Raw genomic sequence first — 14,967 nt, forward strand, 5'->3', positions numbered from 1 at the left:
AACAGTAACCAGATGCTTTTTCAAAAAAAAGCTATTTTTCTCCTAAACCCTCTATATTCTTTTACAACTTTCCTTCATTTAGTTTCTTATGCCTGAAATCTTTTGCCTAACCTGTAGTTAAAAGACACGTCTACACTCAATCTTTAATACATTCTTAAAATTAAATTGTTCCTGAAATTCTCCAAGCAGTTAATGACAGATTTCTCTATATTTCCTTGGCCTTAAATTTATATACTTACCACAAGAGGTATCTTCTATATGTGTGAATTCATAGTCAGTAAATGCTCACTGAATATTTATTGAATGTGTGTATTTATTTACAGCTAAATCTCTCCTCACTGCTGAAATCACAATCTCAAACAACAGCCCCCAAATCCCTCCCTCTGACCTGCTTGATTCCTCTGTCTTCTACTTCCTGATCCCATTTGATCTCCTAGATTTGTCCTGTGACTTCTGGGATCATCCAAAAGAACTTCATGATTTCACAGTTTATCAATTTCTCCAGCTTTCTGACTTTTCCAGATTCCTTGTTCCTAAGCACCTGATGTAGTAACTTATGTTTCTGCTATAGGACCAGTTCGTGGGTCCCACTAGATCAAGTCTCCTAGGACTAAAGAATAATGTTTGTCAATTAGCATCAGTTTTTACCAATGTCAGTAAGAGGATCCACTGCGTGAGGCAAAGTAAAAATGCTCATTATTCCAAAGGTTTGGCAGTAATAAACAATAAAGCACACTGACTATATATTCTAAGAGATAACAGCAGTGATGTCCATCATATACTTTGCTGAAAACGAAAAATATCCACCAGTGAGAATGAAGGTATATCCATTAGGAGTGATAAGCATCAACTACTCTACTCACTCCTGCTTGATTAGCTCTGCAAACTTATGTCAAAACGATATCATAACTAGCAAATGGCGGCCAAATGGGTCTCAGGACACATACTGATCAATCCATGTTGACCCTGAGCTCCAGTATCGCCACAAGTCCTTACATGTCACATTATGGAGGGCTGGCAATCAGTGGAAGTGTACTGAAAATGGAAACTTGTGAAAACTGTATTGAATCTGAAAACTCTCTTAATGTCTTCTGTGTTTCCTTTACTTTTGAATATTTTTTCAAGAATCACAGCTATTTATTTTAGTAAGTTTTTATATTTATTTCTAATGAAGCCTCTTCTTGACTGATAGCTCCTACTATGATAATCCTGTCTTTAAAACATCACTGAAGTCTAGGTGTGGTATAGTAGAATAAGCACTGGACTGGAAGGTCAGTTTGAACTGAAAGTTTGGTGCTTCAAACTCACCAGTCACTCCTCAAAAACCCTACACAGGGTCACTATATGTCAGAAACAACTCCACAGCACTTAAGCATAACATAACTACTCTGTATTATTGCCTCGGTGACCAAAAACAAACCAAACAACAATAGCAATAAAAATTTACTTATAATTCTGGTTAAAAAAAAAAAACAAAACGTTGAATAAAACGTACACACCAGTTTTTCATAGATCACCTCATGCTTATTTTTTAGGATAAAGTTTTACAGTATAAATCAATAATTCTGTTTAAATTTTTTTGAAAACATGATAAAACTATTGGAAGTAGAAAGTAAGCATATGTTTTTATAGCATCTACCTTTCAACAAAGAAATAGATACTTACCTCAATCTGTGCAGTGTGGTTGGCATAATACTTTAGGGCTTCATCTCCTTCATCTGGGTCCGATCCTGGCTTGAGCATCTGCTGTAGTAGTTTATTGTGACGGGCCAACTAGAGGAAAAAGATAAAGGTTTTAGGGTTTTTTTTCCCCCATTTACTAAGGCCATAGTTTAAAATTACTTGTACACATAGATTCACAGTCCTGATGTTAATGGATATTAATTGCATTTGACGAAAATAAGTCTATTTGAAAAGCATTAAAAAATGAAACCCCAAGAATTAGCTGATATCAGTACATGATTCATACATTTTAATTGTTGATATACATGCTTTTATCATGGGAAGACACATAGTAGAATCTCATGTTTTATTAAATGTATGAGTATGAGTCAAAGATTATCTGCACTCCTGTTTTATTAAAACACTCATCCATATCCACGGCTGATGACAACATTAAGTGTGCATGTGAAATGATTCTGTTGAATAGATAAGTGACATAGAACTATGTGGTAAATCATTTGAGGATCAACCATGGCTCTGCCTATGAAATAATCCACAACAGATTTGGGTTTCAAAAGTTTGTGTGAGATGGCTACCAGAATGAAGAGCATAAGCATAAGTGTTTGAACATTTGCAAACAAAATCTGGACCAATACTTGAAGGCAGGTGAAAGATTCTTTAAAAAAAAATTGTTACTGTGTCAAAATTATCAATCAACAGCATTAATATCACATGCAAGTAAACTTTTGCTGAAGATAATTTTAAATGGTTGCAACAATACATTGACAGGGAGCTGCCAGAAACTCAAGCTGAATTCAGAAGAGGATGTAGAACTAGGGACATTATCACTAATGTCTGGATCTTGGCTAAAAGCAGAGAATACCAGGATGATGTTTGCTTGTGCTTTATTGACTACGCAAAGGTTTTTGACTGTGTGGATCATGACAAGCAAACACTGTGAATGGGTATTCCAGAACAATTGATTGGGCTCATAAGGAATCTGTACATAGACAATTCAAGCAGAACAAGGGGATACCGGTGACATAAAATCAGGAAATGTATCAGGTTTGTATTCTTTCACTCTACTTATTCACTCTGTATGCTGAGCAAATAATCTGAAAAGATGGATTATATGAAGAAGATTGGGGGAAGACTCATTATTAACAATCTGTAATATGCAGATGACACAACTTTGCCTGCTGGAAGTGCAGAGGAGTTAAAATACTTCCTGATGAAGAACAAAGACTGTAATCTTCAGTATGGATTGCACCTTGATGTAAAGAAAACAAAAATCCTCACTACTAGACCAATAAATAACATCATGATAAATGAAGAAAAGATTGAAGTTGTAAAAGACTTCCATTTTGCTCGGATCAACCACCAATACTCATGAAAGCAGCAGTCAAGAAATCAAAGGATGTATTGTATTATGTAAACCTGTTGCACAAGACTTCTTTATAGTGTTTAAGATCCCAGTTTGAGGACTAAGGTGCTTCTGACCCGAGCCATGGTATTTTCAATCAATTCACATGCGTGTGAAAGTTCGACAATGAATAAGGAAGACCATAGAAGAATTGATGCATTTGAGTTATGGTGTAGGAGAAGAACATTGAAAGTACTGTGGACTGCCAGAAGATCAAATTGAATCTGTGTTGGAAGAAGTACAGCCAGAATGCTCCTTAGAAGTCAGCATGGTGAGACTTCGTCTCTCATACTTAGGACATATTATCAGGAGAGACCAGTCCCTGGAGGACATCATGCTTGGTAAAGTGGAGGGTCAGTGAAAAAGAGGAAGACTTCCACAAGACAGATTGGCACTGGGCTCAAACATAACAGCTATGAGGAATGTGCAGACCTGATAGTGTTCTGTTGTGTTGTGCATAGGGTTACTATGAGTCAGAACTGATGGGACACCACCTAACAACAGTAATGATAATGTAAAATCGTACAACCACTCTGGAAGAGAGTTTGTCGATTTCTTACAAAATTAAATATACTCATGATTTTAAAAAAACAACGAATTTTTACTGACGATGAGACATGGATTCATCACTATGAGCCTGAGAGTAAATGGCAGAGTATGGAATGCAAAAATCCTAAATTGCCGACCAAGAAAAAGTTCAAAAGTCAACCTTCAGCTGGAAAACTGATGCTAACTGTGAGATTAGCAGCCTGATTCATAACCAATATGCTACCAGAGCTCCTTACATTAAAAAAAGTGATGCATTTGTCTTTGCTAAAAGTTGATTAAAAGAAATTCTACAGCCAGAGTGTAGATAATTTTTGACTCACTCTCCTGTACCTTCAGTAATGTAAAATACATCAATGACACTCCCTGTAATAAATTTAAACTGCTTACAACATATTTAAAAAACATTAACAATAATATGGTATCTTAGGGTGTAGCAGTACCAATATAAATGGTAGCTCCCTTGTTGTTGTTGTTAAGTGTCGTCGAGTCGGTTCCGACCCATAGCGACCCTGTACAGGGTTTCCGAGGGTGTAAATCCTTACTGGAGTAGAAAGCCTCATCTTACTCCCACGGAGCGGCTGGTAGTTTCGAACCGCTGACAAGGTTCACAGCCCGATTCGTAACCACTACACTACCAGAGCTCCCTAGGTACATTTAAATAGGTAGCTATATTTCAGAAGGGAATCCTGGTGTGGCGCTGTGGATAAATGCACCAAACTGCAAAGCCATTTGAACTGCAAGGTCGGTGGTTCAAGCTCACCAGCCATTCCTCAGAAACCCTATACAGGGTCGTTATGGGTCGGAACCAACTTGATGGCACTTAACAACAACATACTTCAGAAGGAGTCCTAGAGTGGTGCTGTGGATTAATGTGCAGGACTGTACAGTTGGCTAGAATTGCAAGGTTAGCAGTTCAAGCTCAGTAGCTGCTACCTGAAAACTCCAAATAGGGTCGCTATGTGTCGGAACCTCCTTAACGGCACTTAACAACAATAACATACTTCAGAAGTACTCCTGGTGTGGTGCTGCGGGTTAATGTACTGGACTGCAAAGTCGGATTGTACCACAAGGTCAGCAATTCAAGCTCACCAGACACTGCTCGGAAATCCTATACAGGGTCACTATGGATCAGACCCGACCTGACAACACTCAACAATAACAACAACATACTGCAGAAGGGTTTCCCTTATGACATGACTAGTTTGTAGGAAAGTCCTCCATTTCTGCATACGCATATGTCAAAATTGGGGCTTCACAGGTATAGAACTTCGTTTCATTGTAATTGAAAGTGGGCACTTAAAAACCAAAAATTCACCATAAATTATTTAAAATTATTTAAGAATAGTTTGAATAGTTTAAAATAATTTATGGTGAAATGGTGCATTTGTGGCTTGTAGCTCGGCTACAAGCACAAATAGTTTGAATGGTAGGAGTGATCTTTTTCTGTCATTTTATGGTCTATGGTATTTGGTGGTGAATTCTCTCACTTAGTAGAAAATTGATATGCGCTGCCTTGAGATGTCTCTTTTCTGGTTGTCTTAAAGAATTCTGGGAATCTTGTAATGGTATTAACCTTTCCACTATTCTAATTCTATTTATGTTCAAATTCCCTGAGAGCTGGTGATAACACTGACTCTGCCATATAATTATTTTATTCCTAGAACAGTGCCCACTTTTTACTCTGCCAGGCACTTCCTAAGTGCTTTAAGCATGTGGTCTCATTTGATACCCAAGAAATTCTCGGCTAGGCACTCAATTATTCTCATTTTACATTGGAGGAAATTTAGGCATAAAGCGATTAGGGGACTTGTTCACATTAATGTAGCTAGGACACATTAGAGCCAGTATTGAACTCAGCAGTGTGGTTCTAGAATCAGTCATTCTTATCAACATTATGTTGTTGATAAAGTTGGTTCTGCCTCACAGCAACCCTATGTACAATAGATCAAAACATTACTCTGTCCTGCAGCATCCTCACAATTGTTATGTTTGAGTCCATTGGGGCAACTCAATCCATCTTTTTTGAGGGTCTTTCTGTTGTTTTTTTGCTGACTTTCTACTTTACTAAGCATGATTTCCTTTCCCAGGGACTTGTCCTTTCTGATAACATGTCCAAAGTACATGAGACAAAGTCCTACCATCCTCATTTCTAGGGAATATTCTGGCTGTACTTCTTCTAAGATACAGTTGTTTGTCTTTCTGGTTGTTGTTGTTATTGTTGTGTGCTGTGTAATCAGTTCTGACTCATAGCGACCCTGTAGTACAGGGTTTCTGAGGCTGTAAATCTTTATGAGAGCAGAAAGCCTCATCTTTCTCCCGCGTAACAGCTGGTAGTATCGAACTGCTAACCTTAAGGTTCGCAGCCCAATTCGTAACCATTATGCTATCAGAGCTCCTTTGTCTTTCTGGTAGTCCTAGGTATATTCAATAGTCTTCATCAACACCATCATGCAAATTCATAGAGCAATATAAATAAGTGTTCCTATTATTCATGAAGTCTTAATACAAATTGTGATTCTAAAGAATGAAGATAAATTTTAAATAATAATCTAGAACCTATGTACAAGGAATCTCCAGAACTGTTCTTAAGAGTCTTTAAACAGAATTTGTAAGTAAGCTGGAACAAGTACCTAAAGTTCTTACTTTAGTGCAAGAAAAGGTTTGAGGCCTTTTCAAAGATTTAACAGCTGCACATGCAGAAAATGAAGGTGATTATGATGAAGAATTTGTTATTAGTAGGGATTGGTTTTACAGGTTCAAAGTGAGAGAAAATTTACATAACATCAAAGGGCAAGTTAGCATTGTCAGTAAATCAGACATCTGTAGCCTAGGGACTTACTGTAACCAAATGAATATTACCCTTTTAAGTAGTAATTTGGTAAATTAAATATTCATTCCACTGGTATTGTCAATTGTACACATTTTTATTTAAACCGCAGTCATAAAACTTGGCATAACTTGTAGGTTTTTCTAGAAATCTAAATGAGTTTCAAAGGCTGACCTTTAGCATGTTTTTAAAGTGGCTAAAAAGTAGCTAGTTTTTGTAGGAAGGTAAAGCTGACATGGTTGGTTGACTGGTAAAATCTGGATCACGAGAGAAAAATAGGCATTAACAATGATGCAGAGATTCTTGGCTTGTGCAACTAAATGTTTAGAAACAGCACTTATTGATGAAAACACCAGGGAAGCATATTTAGGAGGAGAAAATCAGGACTCTGGTTTTGGACACATGAAGCTTTAAATGTTGAGTACACATCCCACTCATAGGGACTCTATAGGACAGAGGAGAGCTTTTCTTTAGGGTTTCCAAGGCTGTAATTTTTACATAAAGCAGACTGCCACATCTTTCTACCATGCAGAAACTGGTAGGTTTGAATAATTAACCTTTTGGTTAGCAGCTAAGTGATTTAACCGATGTGCTAGTAGGGCTCCTTAGATGTTATATAGGTATCTAAAAGAAGACATGGAACAGGTTGTTGAATTTCTGGGCAGAGATCTGGACTAGAGTTAAATAAGGGGATTTCAAAACATTTGCGAAAAAATTCCATTAACTTGTAATTCCATGAACTTTCTGAAGATCTCATATATTGGGGGCAGGGGATTCATAAGAATGATAATATTTAAAATAATGAGCCTTCATACGGCTCTAGTGAGCTTGTTGTTGTTATGTGCCATGGAGTTGGTTCTGACTCAGAGAGACCCTGTCCCGAGGCTGTAAATCTTTAGGGGAGCAGAAAGGCTCATCTTTCTCCCAAGGAACAGCTGGTAGTTTTGAACTACTGACCCTGAGGTTAGCAGCCCGATTCATAACCACTACACTACCAGAGCTCCTCATGAGCTTAGATAAAGAAAAAAGGTCTCAGGAACTGCATCCAAAGTTAGAAAATTGAGAAACATCACTAAAGGCTGAGAAAGTTGAGCCAGTATGGTAGGAACAAAACTAGTCAAGTCAGCTGCTCTGGCAGCAAAGTGAAGAAAGGGTTTCAAGGCAGAGAAAGTGATCATCTGCGTGTCAAATGTTGCTGGTAAGTCAAATCAAATGAGGACTGGGGAACTGTCATTGGTTTTAGCAATTTAGAAGACTCTGGTAACTTGACCGAAGCAATGTCAGGTGAGTGATCAAGAGCTGAGTAGTTAGAGTGGGTGGAGAGTAAGCACAATCAATGAGAGTGAGTAGAGAGAACACATTTGAGTAATACTGCTGTAGAGAGCCAAGAAAAAAGATGATATCTAGACAGTAGGGTGGGATAAAGACAGGTTTCATTTGACATGGGGGATCCAACATTGTATTTGTTTGATTTTGAGAGAGTGGAAACACTGACACCAGCAACATCTTGACTAGATGAGAGGAGAACAATTTAGTACATAAGAGATTACTGGCAGGTGCAGGGTGGAGTGATTAGTAATAATCAGATTGTAGGTGTGACCATACATCTATAGTTGAAGTGCTTCATGTCTAGAACTGAACTCACTCTCGTGGCTCAATGTTCAGTCAAACAGAAAATAGGTATATCGGGGTGACAACAACATTAGTGAGCTACGGACACCATAGAATGGTCACTCATTCAAGATTGTAAGGGCAGCATTTACATAAGGACAAATTTCAGAAGGGTTGGGAAAGGAGGAGGAGTGGAAACCAGAATCCCAGGGGGCAAGTGGGAAAAATGCTGTTGCACTGAGAGGGACTGAAATCATTGAAATGAAATGAAGTAGGATTTGTTAAATGTAAAACTGATGATCTGCTCGGCAAACCTTCACTCAATTCATAATAAAAAGTTTTTTAAAAAGCTTTTACTTTCTTAGTCACTTTATAGTGTCAAAATTTGCTATGATTATTTTAAGAAGTTAATACTGCTCTTTAATATGATGCAATAATTACATCCCAGGGTTGCACTGGGGGATAAAGAACTGGACCATAAGGTCGGTTTGAACCACAAGGTCGGCTTAAAAAGTTAAAACTTGCCAGCGGCTCCTTGGAAACCCTACGCAGGGTTGCTATAAGTTGGACCTGACTTGATGGCAGTTAATAACAACAACACCAATAATTAATAATGGAATCCATACAAGTAGCTTTTATTTCATAGATTTGCTTACTAGTAATATTTCACTCTCCCTTCCCTGTAGTCTTAATGATGTGCATTGTATTATTAAAAGTAACCAGTACTCTAAGTGGCACTTTTTAAAAATAAAATATATAAACCTCCACTGATATGCTCAAAGTTTTAAAATGACACTGTCTTTTGTAAGTTAGTAATCTATGCACACCCTGGAAAATTTAAAATATACATTTAAAACATAAAATTAGATGAAATATTTTCTCTAATTGGACTTCCTTTCTATTCTCTGGAACAGAGGGGTGTACAACCTGGTTTGCTCTTCCTTGGTCTGTGTTTACATTACACCCTGGACATCCCTATAGAGTGAAACTTATCAGATTGTATCTTGGTGGTAGGAGACCTGGTAGCAGAGTAAATTACAAGTTGGTCTGCTAACCACAAGGTCAGCAGTTCAAATCTACCAGTCACTCCACGGGAGAAAAATGAGGCTCTGAGGCTGCAAATCTTTATGGGAGCAGAAAGCCGTATCTTTGTCTCATGGAGCGGTAGTTGGTAAATCAAACTGCTGACCTTGAGGTTATCAGCTCAACTCTTACCTTTCTATGCTACCAGGGTTCCTTAAATAACTATTGTATTTAGTTGTTGTAGTTGTTGCTAAGTGCCACTCTGTACAGTGTTACTGAGGAGCAGCTGGTGGGTTTGAACCACCGACCTTGTGGTTCCCAGTCAAGTGCTGATCCTACAGAGCCACACCAGGAATCCTTAATAGCCTAGTAACTATTATTTCTCTCCAATGGGTTGTAAAATCCTCAAGGAAAAGGGCCTGGTCTAATTCATCTCTGTGTCCTTAAGGCAAGAATACCACTTGACACATAAAATAGACTCAATAAATATTTTTGAATCAATGAAGAAATGGGCTAATTAATGACTTATTCATTATGTGCTTATGTGATAAGAGCTCTTAACTCTTAACAATTATCTGTTTCTTCCTTCATAAAAGAGGAATTATGATTAGATGTTGTTGTTGTTGTTGAGTGCCATGGAGTCAGTTCCAATTCACAGCAACCCTGTATAGGCATTAAATGATGGCACAATCCCTATTTTTTCAGAAATAACATTTTAATATATTTTCCTATTTCAATTATTTATGTATTTACATCTCTTCACTAGATTTAAGCTATTTGGAGGCAGGAACTTGACACTCAATAAATGTTGAATCAATAAAGCAAGGACAGCAAGGGGAAATGAAAAAGTTCATGGAATAATTGAATTAAAAGACAATGAATGTTTCCCAGGACCTTTCTGAAGCCCCCTCATATATATGGAATACAAAAGATTAAGGAATATTTCAATGAGTCTGAAATTTGCAAAAATGGCTGGTATCAATTTAGAGCTTTTTTGGTTCAAATTTACGGTTTAAGCACAATACAACTTTCCAGATATGATTTACATTATGTGAAACAGTGTTTTAAAGATTTACTATCATATATAAGGAGCTCTGGTAACGTAGTGGTTACGAATCGGGCTGCGAACCTTAAGGTCAGCGGTTCGAAACTACCAGCTGCTCCGTGGGAGAAGGATCAGGCTTTCTACTCCTGTAAAGATTTACACCCTCGGAAACCCTGTACAGGGTCGCTATGGGTCGAAACTGACTCGACGGCACTAACAACAACAAAACAACAATATATATTTTTATTAAAAGTAGTCTATAGCATGACAGCACTGCCAACCAAAGATACCCAATTTTCTTAGTGGTAGAGTCTTTACTTCAGTGACATTTTGTCTAGAATACCCTACCACATACCATTACAAGCTATACATGGAGGTAAACATCCATAGCAACCCTTGTTGTTGTTATGTGCCGTGGAGTCGGAACCGACTCATAGTGACCCTGTACAGGGTTTCCGAGGGTGTAAATCTTTACGGGAGTAGAAAGCCTCATCTTTCTCCCGCGGAGCAGCTGGTAGTTTCGAACTGCTGACCTTGCGGTTCGCAGCCCGAGTCGTAACCACTACGCTAAGCACCATTTATTACTGTGCATTTTGAAAACCAAAGGTGAAAACACTCAGTAAGTTTCTGGACAAGTATGACACATTTTGTCCATAAAAAAATCTAAATTAAATCTTAATTTTTTGGGGAAAAAAAACAGTTAATGAACATACTACTCAAGAACAGTTATTTTATTAACTCTAATTTTACTGTTAACAGCAACCACAATAGGTCTTGATATTAGCTAGTGTAACTCTACAACATGGTCCAAAAAAAGCAACCAATAATCAATATTAATAATAAAAAGGATCTAACATGGGAAGCAACACTGACAATTCAAAGGCAATAATAGCATAGGAAAGAAATTTCTGGATCTGAGAAATACATGTAAACCCATCCACTACCAACTCAAACCAGCAGAGTAGAAATGTTCCCTAGGGTTCCCGAGACTGTATATCTTTACAGAAGCATATAGCCTCATCTTTCTCCTGCAGAGTGGCTCGTGGGTTGGAACCACTGACCTTATATTTAGCATCCCAGTGCTTAACTCAGTGTCCCACCAGGGCTCCTTATAATCTAAACAATATTCATTAGCCAAAACAGTCACAATTGTTTTATACACAGTGAGGACATGGTGTCTATATCTGGCATACCTACTTACTATGTGATGCCAAAAAAAATCTTACTGATAAAAACTATGATTCATTCATTGTTACATTAGAAATAATGAGGTGTGAGATAATGTGTCACCTACTGTATCAGTAAAGTTTTACAACAAAATGCAATGCAACTCATAGACAGGTATAGATGTATCAATTAGAGGAGAAGGGATAAAAAGCATTGGTGGATTGTTAGCCTTATAAAACAATAGACATATCCCCCCTCATGGGGAAGACTATCAAAAAGGGTTGGGAATTAATTTTTTATGTGTTGAAAAAAAATGGAAAATCATGCACCTCATTATGAATTATGACATAGGCAATTTAGTTGAACACAGATGCAACATTAAATACGAACAGAAATAAACACATGTAAACATACATAAAGCACAAGCCTTATACATAAACATACATAATACAGCAGAGGATTGAGAAACATCATACAATTTTTAACATCCAAGATTGGGGAATAAAGATGACAGACTTAAAAGTTTTTTTTGTTTTTTGTGTTTTTTCCATTTTTTACTGACATTCCTTATTAAACCATTTCACATTTCTCTTCTTATCATTGGGATCTTGATGTTCATTTCATTTTTGGTTCAAGTAAGAATAGGAAGTAAAAAGAAAAAAAATCCAGAAACTGTGCACCTGAATGATATTCAACAATAATTATTCTTCAGCACGTCTCATTTGTGGATTTTTATTTCATGCAAGTTCTACTTTTATTAATTGGTAAAACTGTGGCAAAGCCATTGACTTGCCAAAGATTACAAAGTGAGCCTATACCTGAAGTCAGAATAACTGCTTTTAGTTGGTTAGGTTAATAAGTATACAATACTTTTGTACCATATATTGCTCCTGTTTGAAATACATCAGCAGAAGAGAGTATAAAGTTCAACATGCTTAAAATACAGAAGCCATTGTGTTTCCTAAACATATATTTTTTCTCTTATTTTATGATCTTTATATGCAACACACAAGGAGCCCTGGTAGCATAGTAGATTACGAGCTAGACTGCTAACTGCAATGTCAGTAGTTCAAATCTGCCAGTCACCCAGGGGAGGAAGATGAGGCTTTCTGCTCCTCTGAAGCCCTACACAGGGTCACTATGAGTTGAAACCCACCAGAAGTCACACCAACACCAACACCAATATGCAAAGCACATTTAACTGCTGTGGAACTTTTGAGATGTGAAAGGCTTATTTTCCTCCTTCAAACAACTTAGTTGGATACTTTTAGATGAATCTAGAAATTATGATTAATACAAACGAAAATAAGGACAGAATTACAAGGAATGGCATTTGGTTGGTAGGATCAGGAAAGGAATCTTGTAAGAAATGCACCTGATAAAGGTTTTACAGAGTGAATAAAATGTCCATAGGTAGAGAGGGGGAAGAAGAGGAAGAGATAAGAAAGCCATTCTGCTTGGAGTGAGGGATCTGCGAGAACAAAGTCAGGAGGGCAGAAAGCTCCCAGGCTTGGGGGGTGGGATGGGGTGCTTCAGCTATGCTAAATAGCACAGGCTGACTGGAGAGTAGACTGGACTGCACAGTCACAAAAAAGCATCCATCAAGGCAACAGTGTTTACACTGGAGTATTTTAGGAGGAAATCAGGAGCAGGCATTTCTAGTAAAGTGAAATTCCATCCCTAGGTCTGAGTACACTGTCTCCACTTCAGAATCATTAGGATCTTGGCAATGGGAGACTGCATTAGTGCCCAGTATAAGTCTAAGATTAAACAGTTCCAAGACACCTGATGACAGTAAGCATGGATCCTTTTCCCACGGAGGAAATGATGGAGTTTCTCAAAGAAGAAAAGGGGTGAGAACATTAAAGGGTTCAAGTGGGTAAGTGGGTAAACAGGTGGAGAAGAAATGGGGAAGAGAAACAGGCAATGAGAAACAGATGAGATTATTGATTTCCCCACCAACGGATAGAACTCAAAGGACTAGCTGGATAAAGTAACAAATCTCAGACATTCGTAAAATATTGTCCTATTCCCCCCTCTCCTAGACTTCTTTGCCCACTAGTCAAGCCCAGTTATCTATACTGTCTCAAGCAGAATTAGGACTGTAACTGAAAAGGAAGAAGGAAAACAAACCAACAGTGGTCATTTTTCTGAGCTTCCAAACAGGATATTAAAAATCAAAAGAGAAAGTCATGAGGAAAGGGAGGCAAAGAGGAAAGTATGGGAAAAGATGGGAAAGAGAAAAGAGCATAGAGAGAAATATGGTCTGCCGAACCTGGGAAGAGGAACAGCACAAACTCATGTGCTATGAAGACAGCTGGAGGATTCATGGACCTGCAGGCATAAGGGTCACAGATCCAAAGGCAGGCGTGTCATTGTAACTCAGGACTGGTTTCTCTCACCCCTGCCACAGTCACCCACCCAAGAAAAGAGAAGTATGGGACTCGTCCCTGTCCTTAGCAGGATTGAAACAGAGACCCCAGGACACCAGCATTATTCTATACACTAGCATCTTTATCCAAGAAGTTTAAAAAGCATTGTTGTATTTCTCTAATAACTAAATCCTTTATGGTTCTTAGAGATGAGGTCACTATTTCCATTTTAATGGCAGTGAAACAGAGACAAAGATATATCTATGAAGTGACAAGAAATTAGCCAGATTAAAGAAAATAATACAGTTCCTGATTTTCAAATAATCTAGACGTCCATTCATTATTTTACGCTATGGTTTTATTTTTGTAGTATGATTGTAAGCATGACAAACTGTTATGATGAAGAAATGAGCTTTCCTTCTGATTGCTAACATTCATCCTAATAGAATGGGTCTCAAAATATGGTTTCTCAGCCAGTATTAGGAACATCTGGAAACTTGTTAGAAATACAGATTCTCAGGCCCCATTTTAGACCTACTAAATCAGTAACTCTAGAGGTGGGACCCAGTAATCTGAGTCACTTAGATGTCTACTAATGCTTCAGAACCACTGTCCTAGTAAGTATAGAGTACCTGTACTGTGTTTCAAACTGAAAAGCTGAGGTTTGTGACCACCCAGAGGTGCCACTGATGAAATGATTAGTGATCTACTTCTGAAAAATCAGCCACTGGAACCCGTATGGCGCAAAGTTATACTTTGACACATATGAGGTTGCCATGAGTAAGAATGAACTCGATAGCAACTTTTTGCTGGTCTTAATAAATTGTTGTTATGTATTGAAGAGTCAATTCCAACTCTTAGCAACCCTACAGCAGAGTAGAATTTCTCCTAGGGTTTCCAAGGCTGTAATCTTTATGGAAACAGACTACTATACTTTTTCCCACAAAGCAGTTGGTAGGTTCAAACAGGAGACTTTGCCATGAGCAGCCAAGCACTTTAACCACTGTACCACCAGGGCTCTTTTTTCTAATGAATAGTAAATATTAATATCACTAGTAACTGTATTCTTGACATAAAGCCCACCTTACCTTTTTTAAGACAATCTAAACATATGAAGAGCAACTTTGGGTGAGGGAGTTTTCTGTTAGGTTTATACAGTAGTTTAGGTTCCAATTGAACAATTTCTACACACTTTGCTCAATGACACTGGTTACATTCTTTCCAATGCATTAACATACTCATTATTTATATTCTGGTTGTCCCATTGATTTAGTTTCCCTGCCCTCTT

The 14,967-nt window shown here is 37.8% G+C and overlaps 1 protein-coding gene across 1 annotated transcript in view; it reads right to left on the reverse strand.

Moving 5' to 3' along the window:
• The window catches only part of ITPR2 (inositol 1,4,5-trisphosphate receptor, type 2), a 707,773-nt gene that overhangs the window by 125,423 nt on the left and 567,383 nt on the right, over positions 1-14,967 (reverse strand). The window contains exon 44 of the mRNA XM_006866982.1: positions 1,666-1,773. Coding sequence (XP_006867044.1) covers positions 1,666-1,773 — 108 coding nt within the window. The remainder of the gene's footprint in view (positions 1-1,665; positions 1,774-14,967) is intronic.

Source organism: Chrysochloris asiatica, unplaced genomic scaffold (genome assembly GCF_000296735.1).
Source record: "Chrysochloris asiatica unplaced genomic scaffold, ChrAsi1.0 scaffold00098, whole genome shotgun sequence".
Classification (NCBI taxonomy): domain Eukaryota; kingdom Metazoa; phylum Chordata; class Mammalia; order Afrosoricida; family Chrysochloridae; genus Chrysochloris; species Chrysochloris asiatica.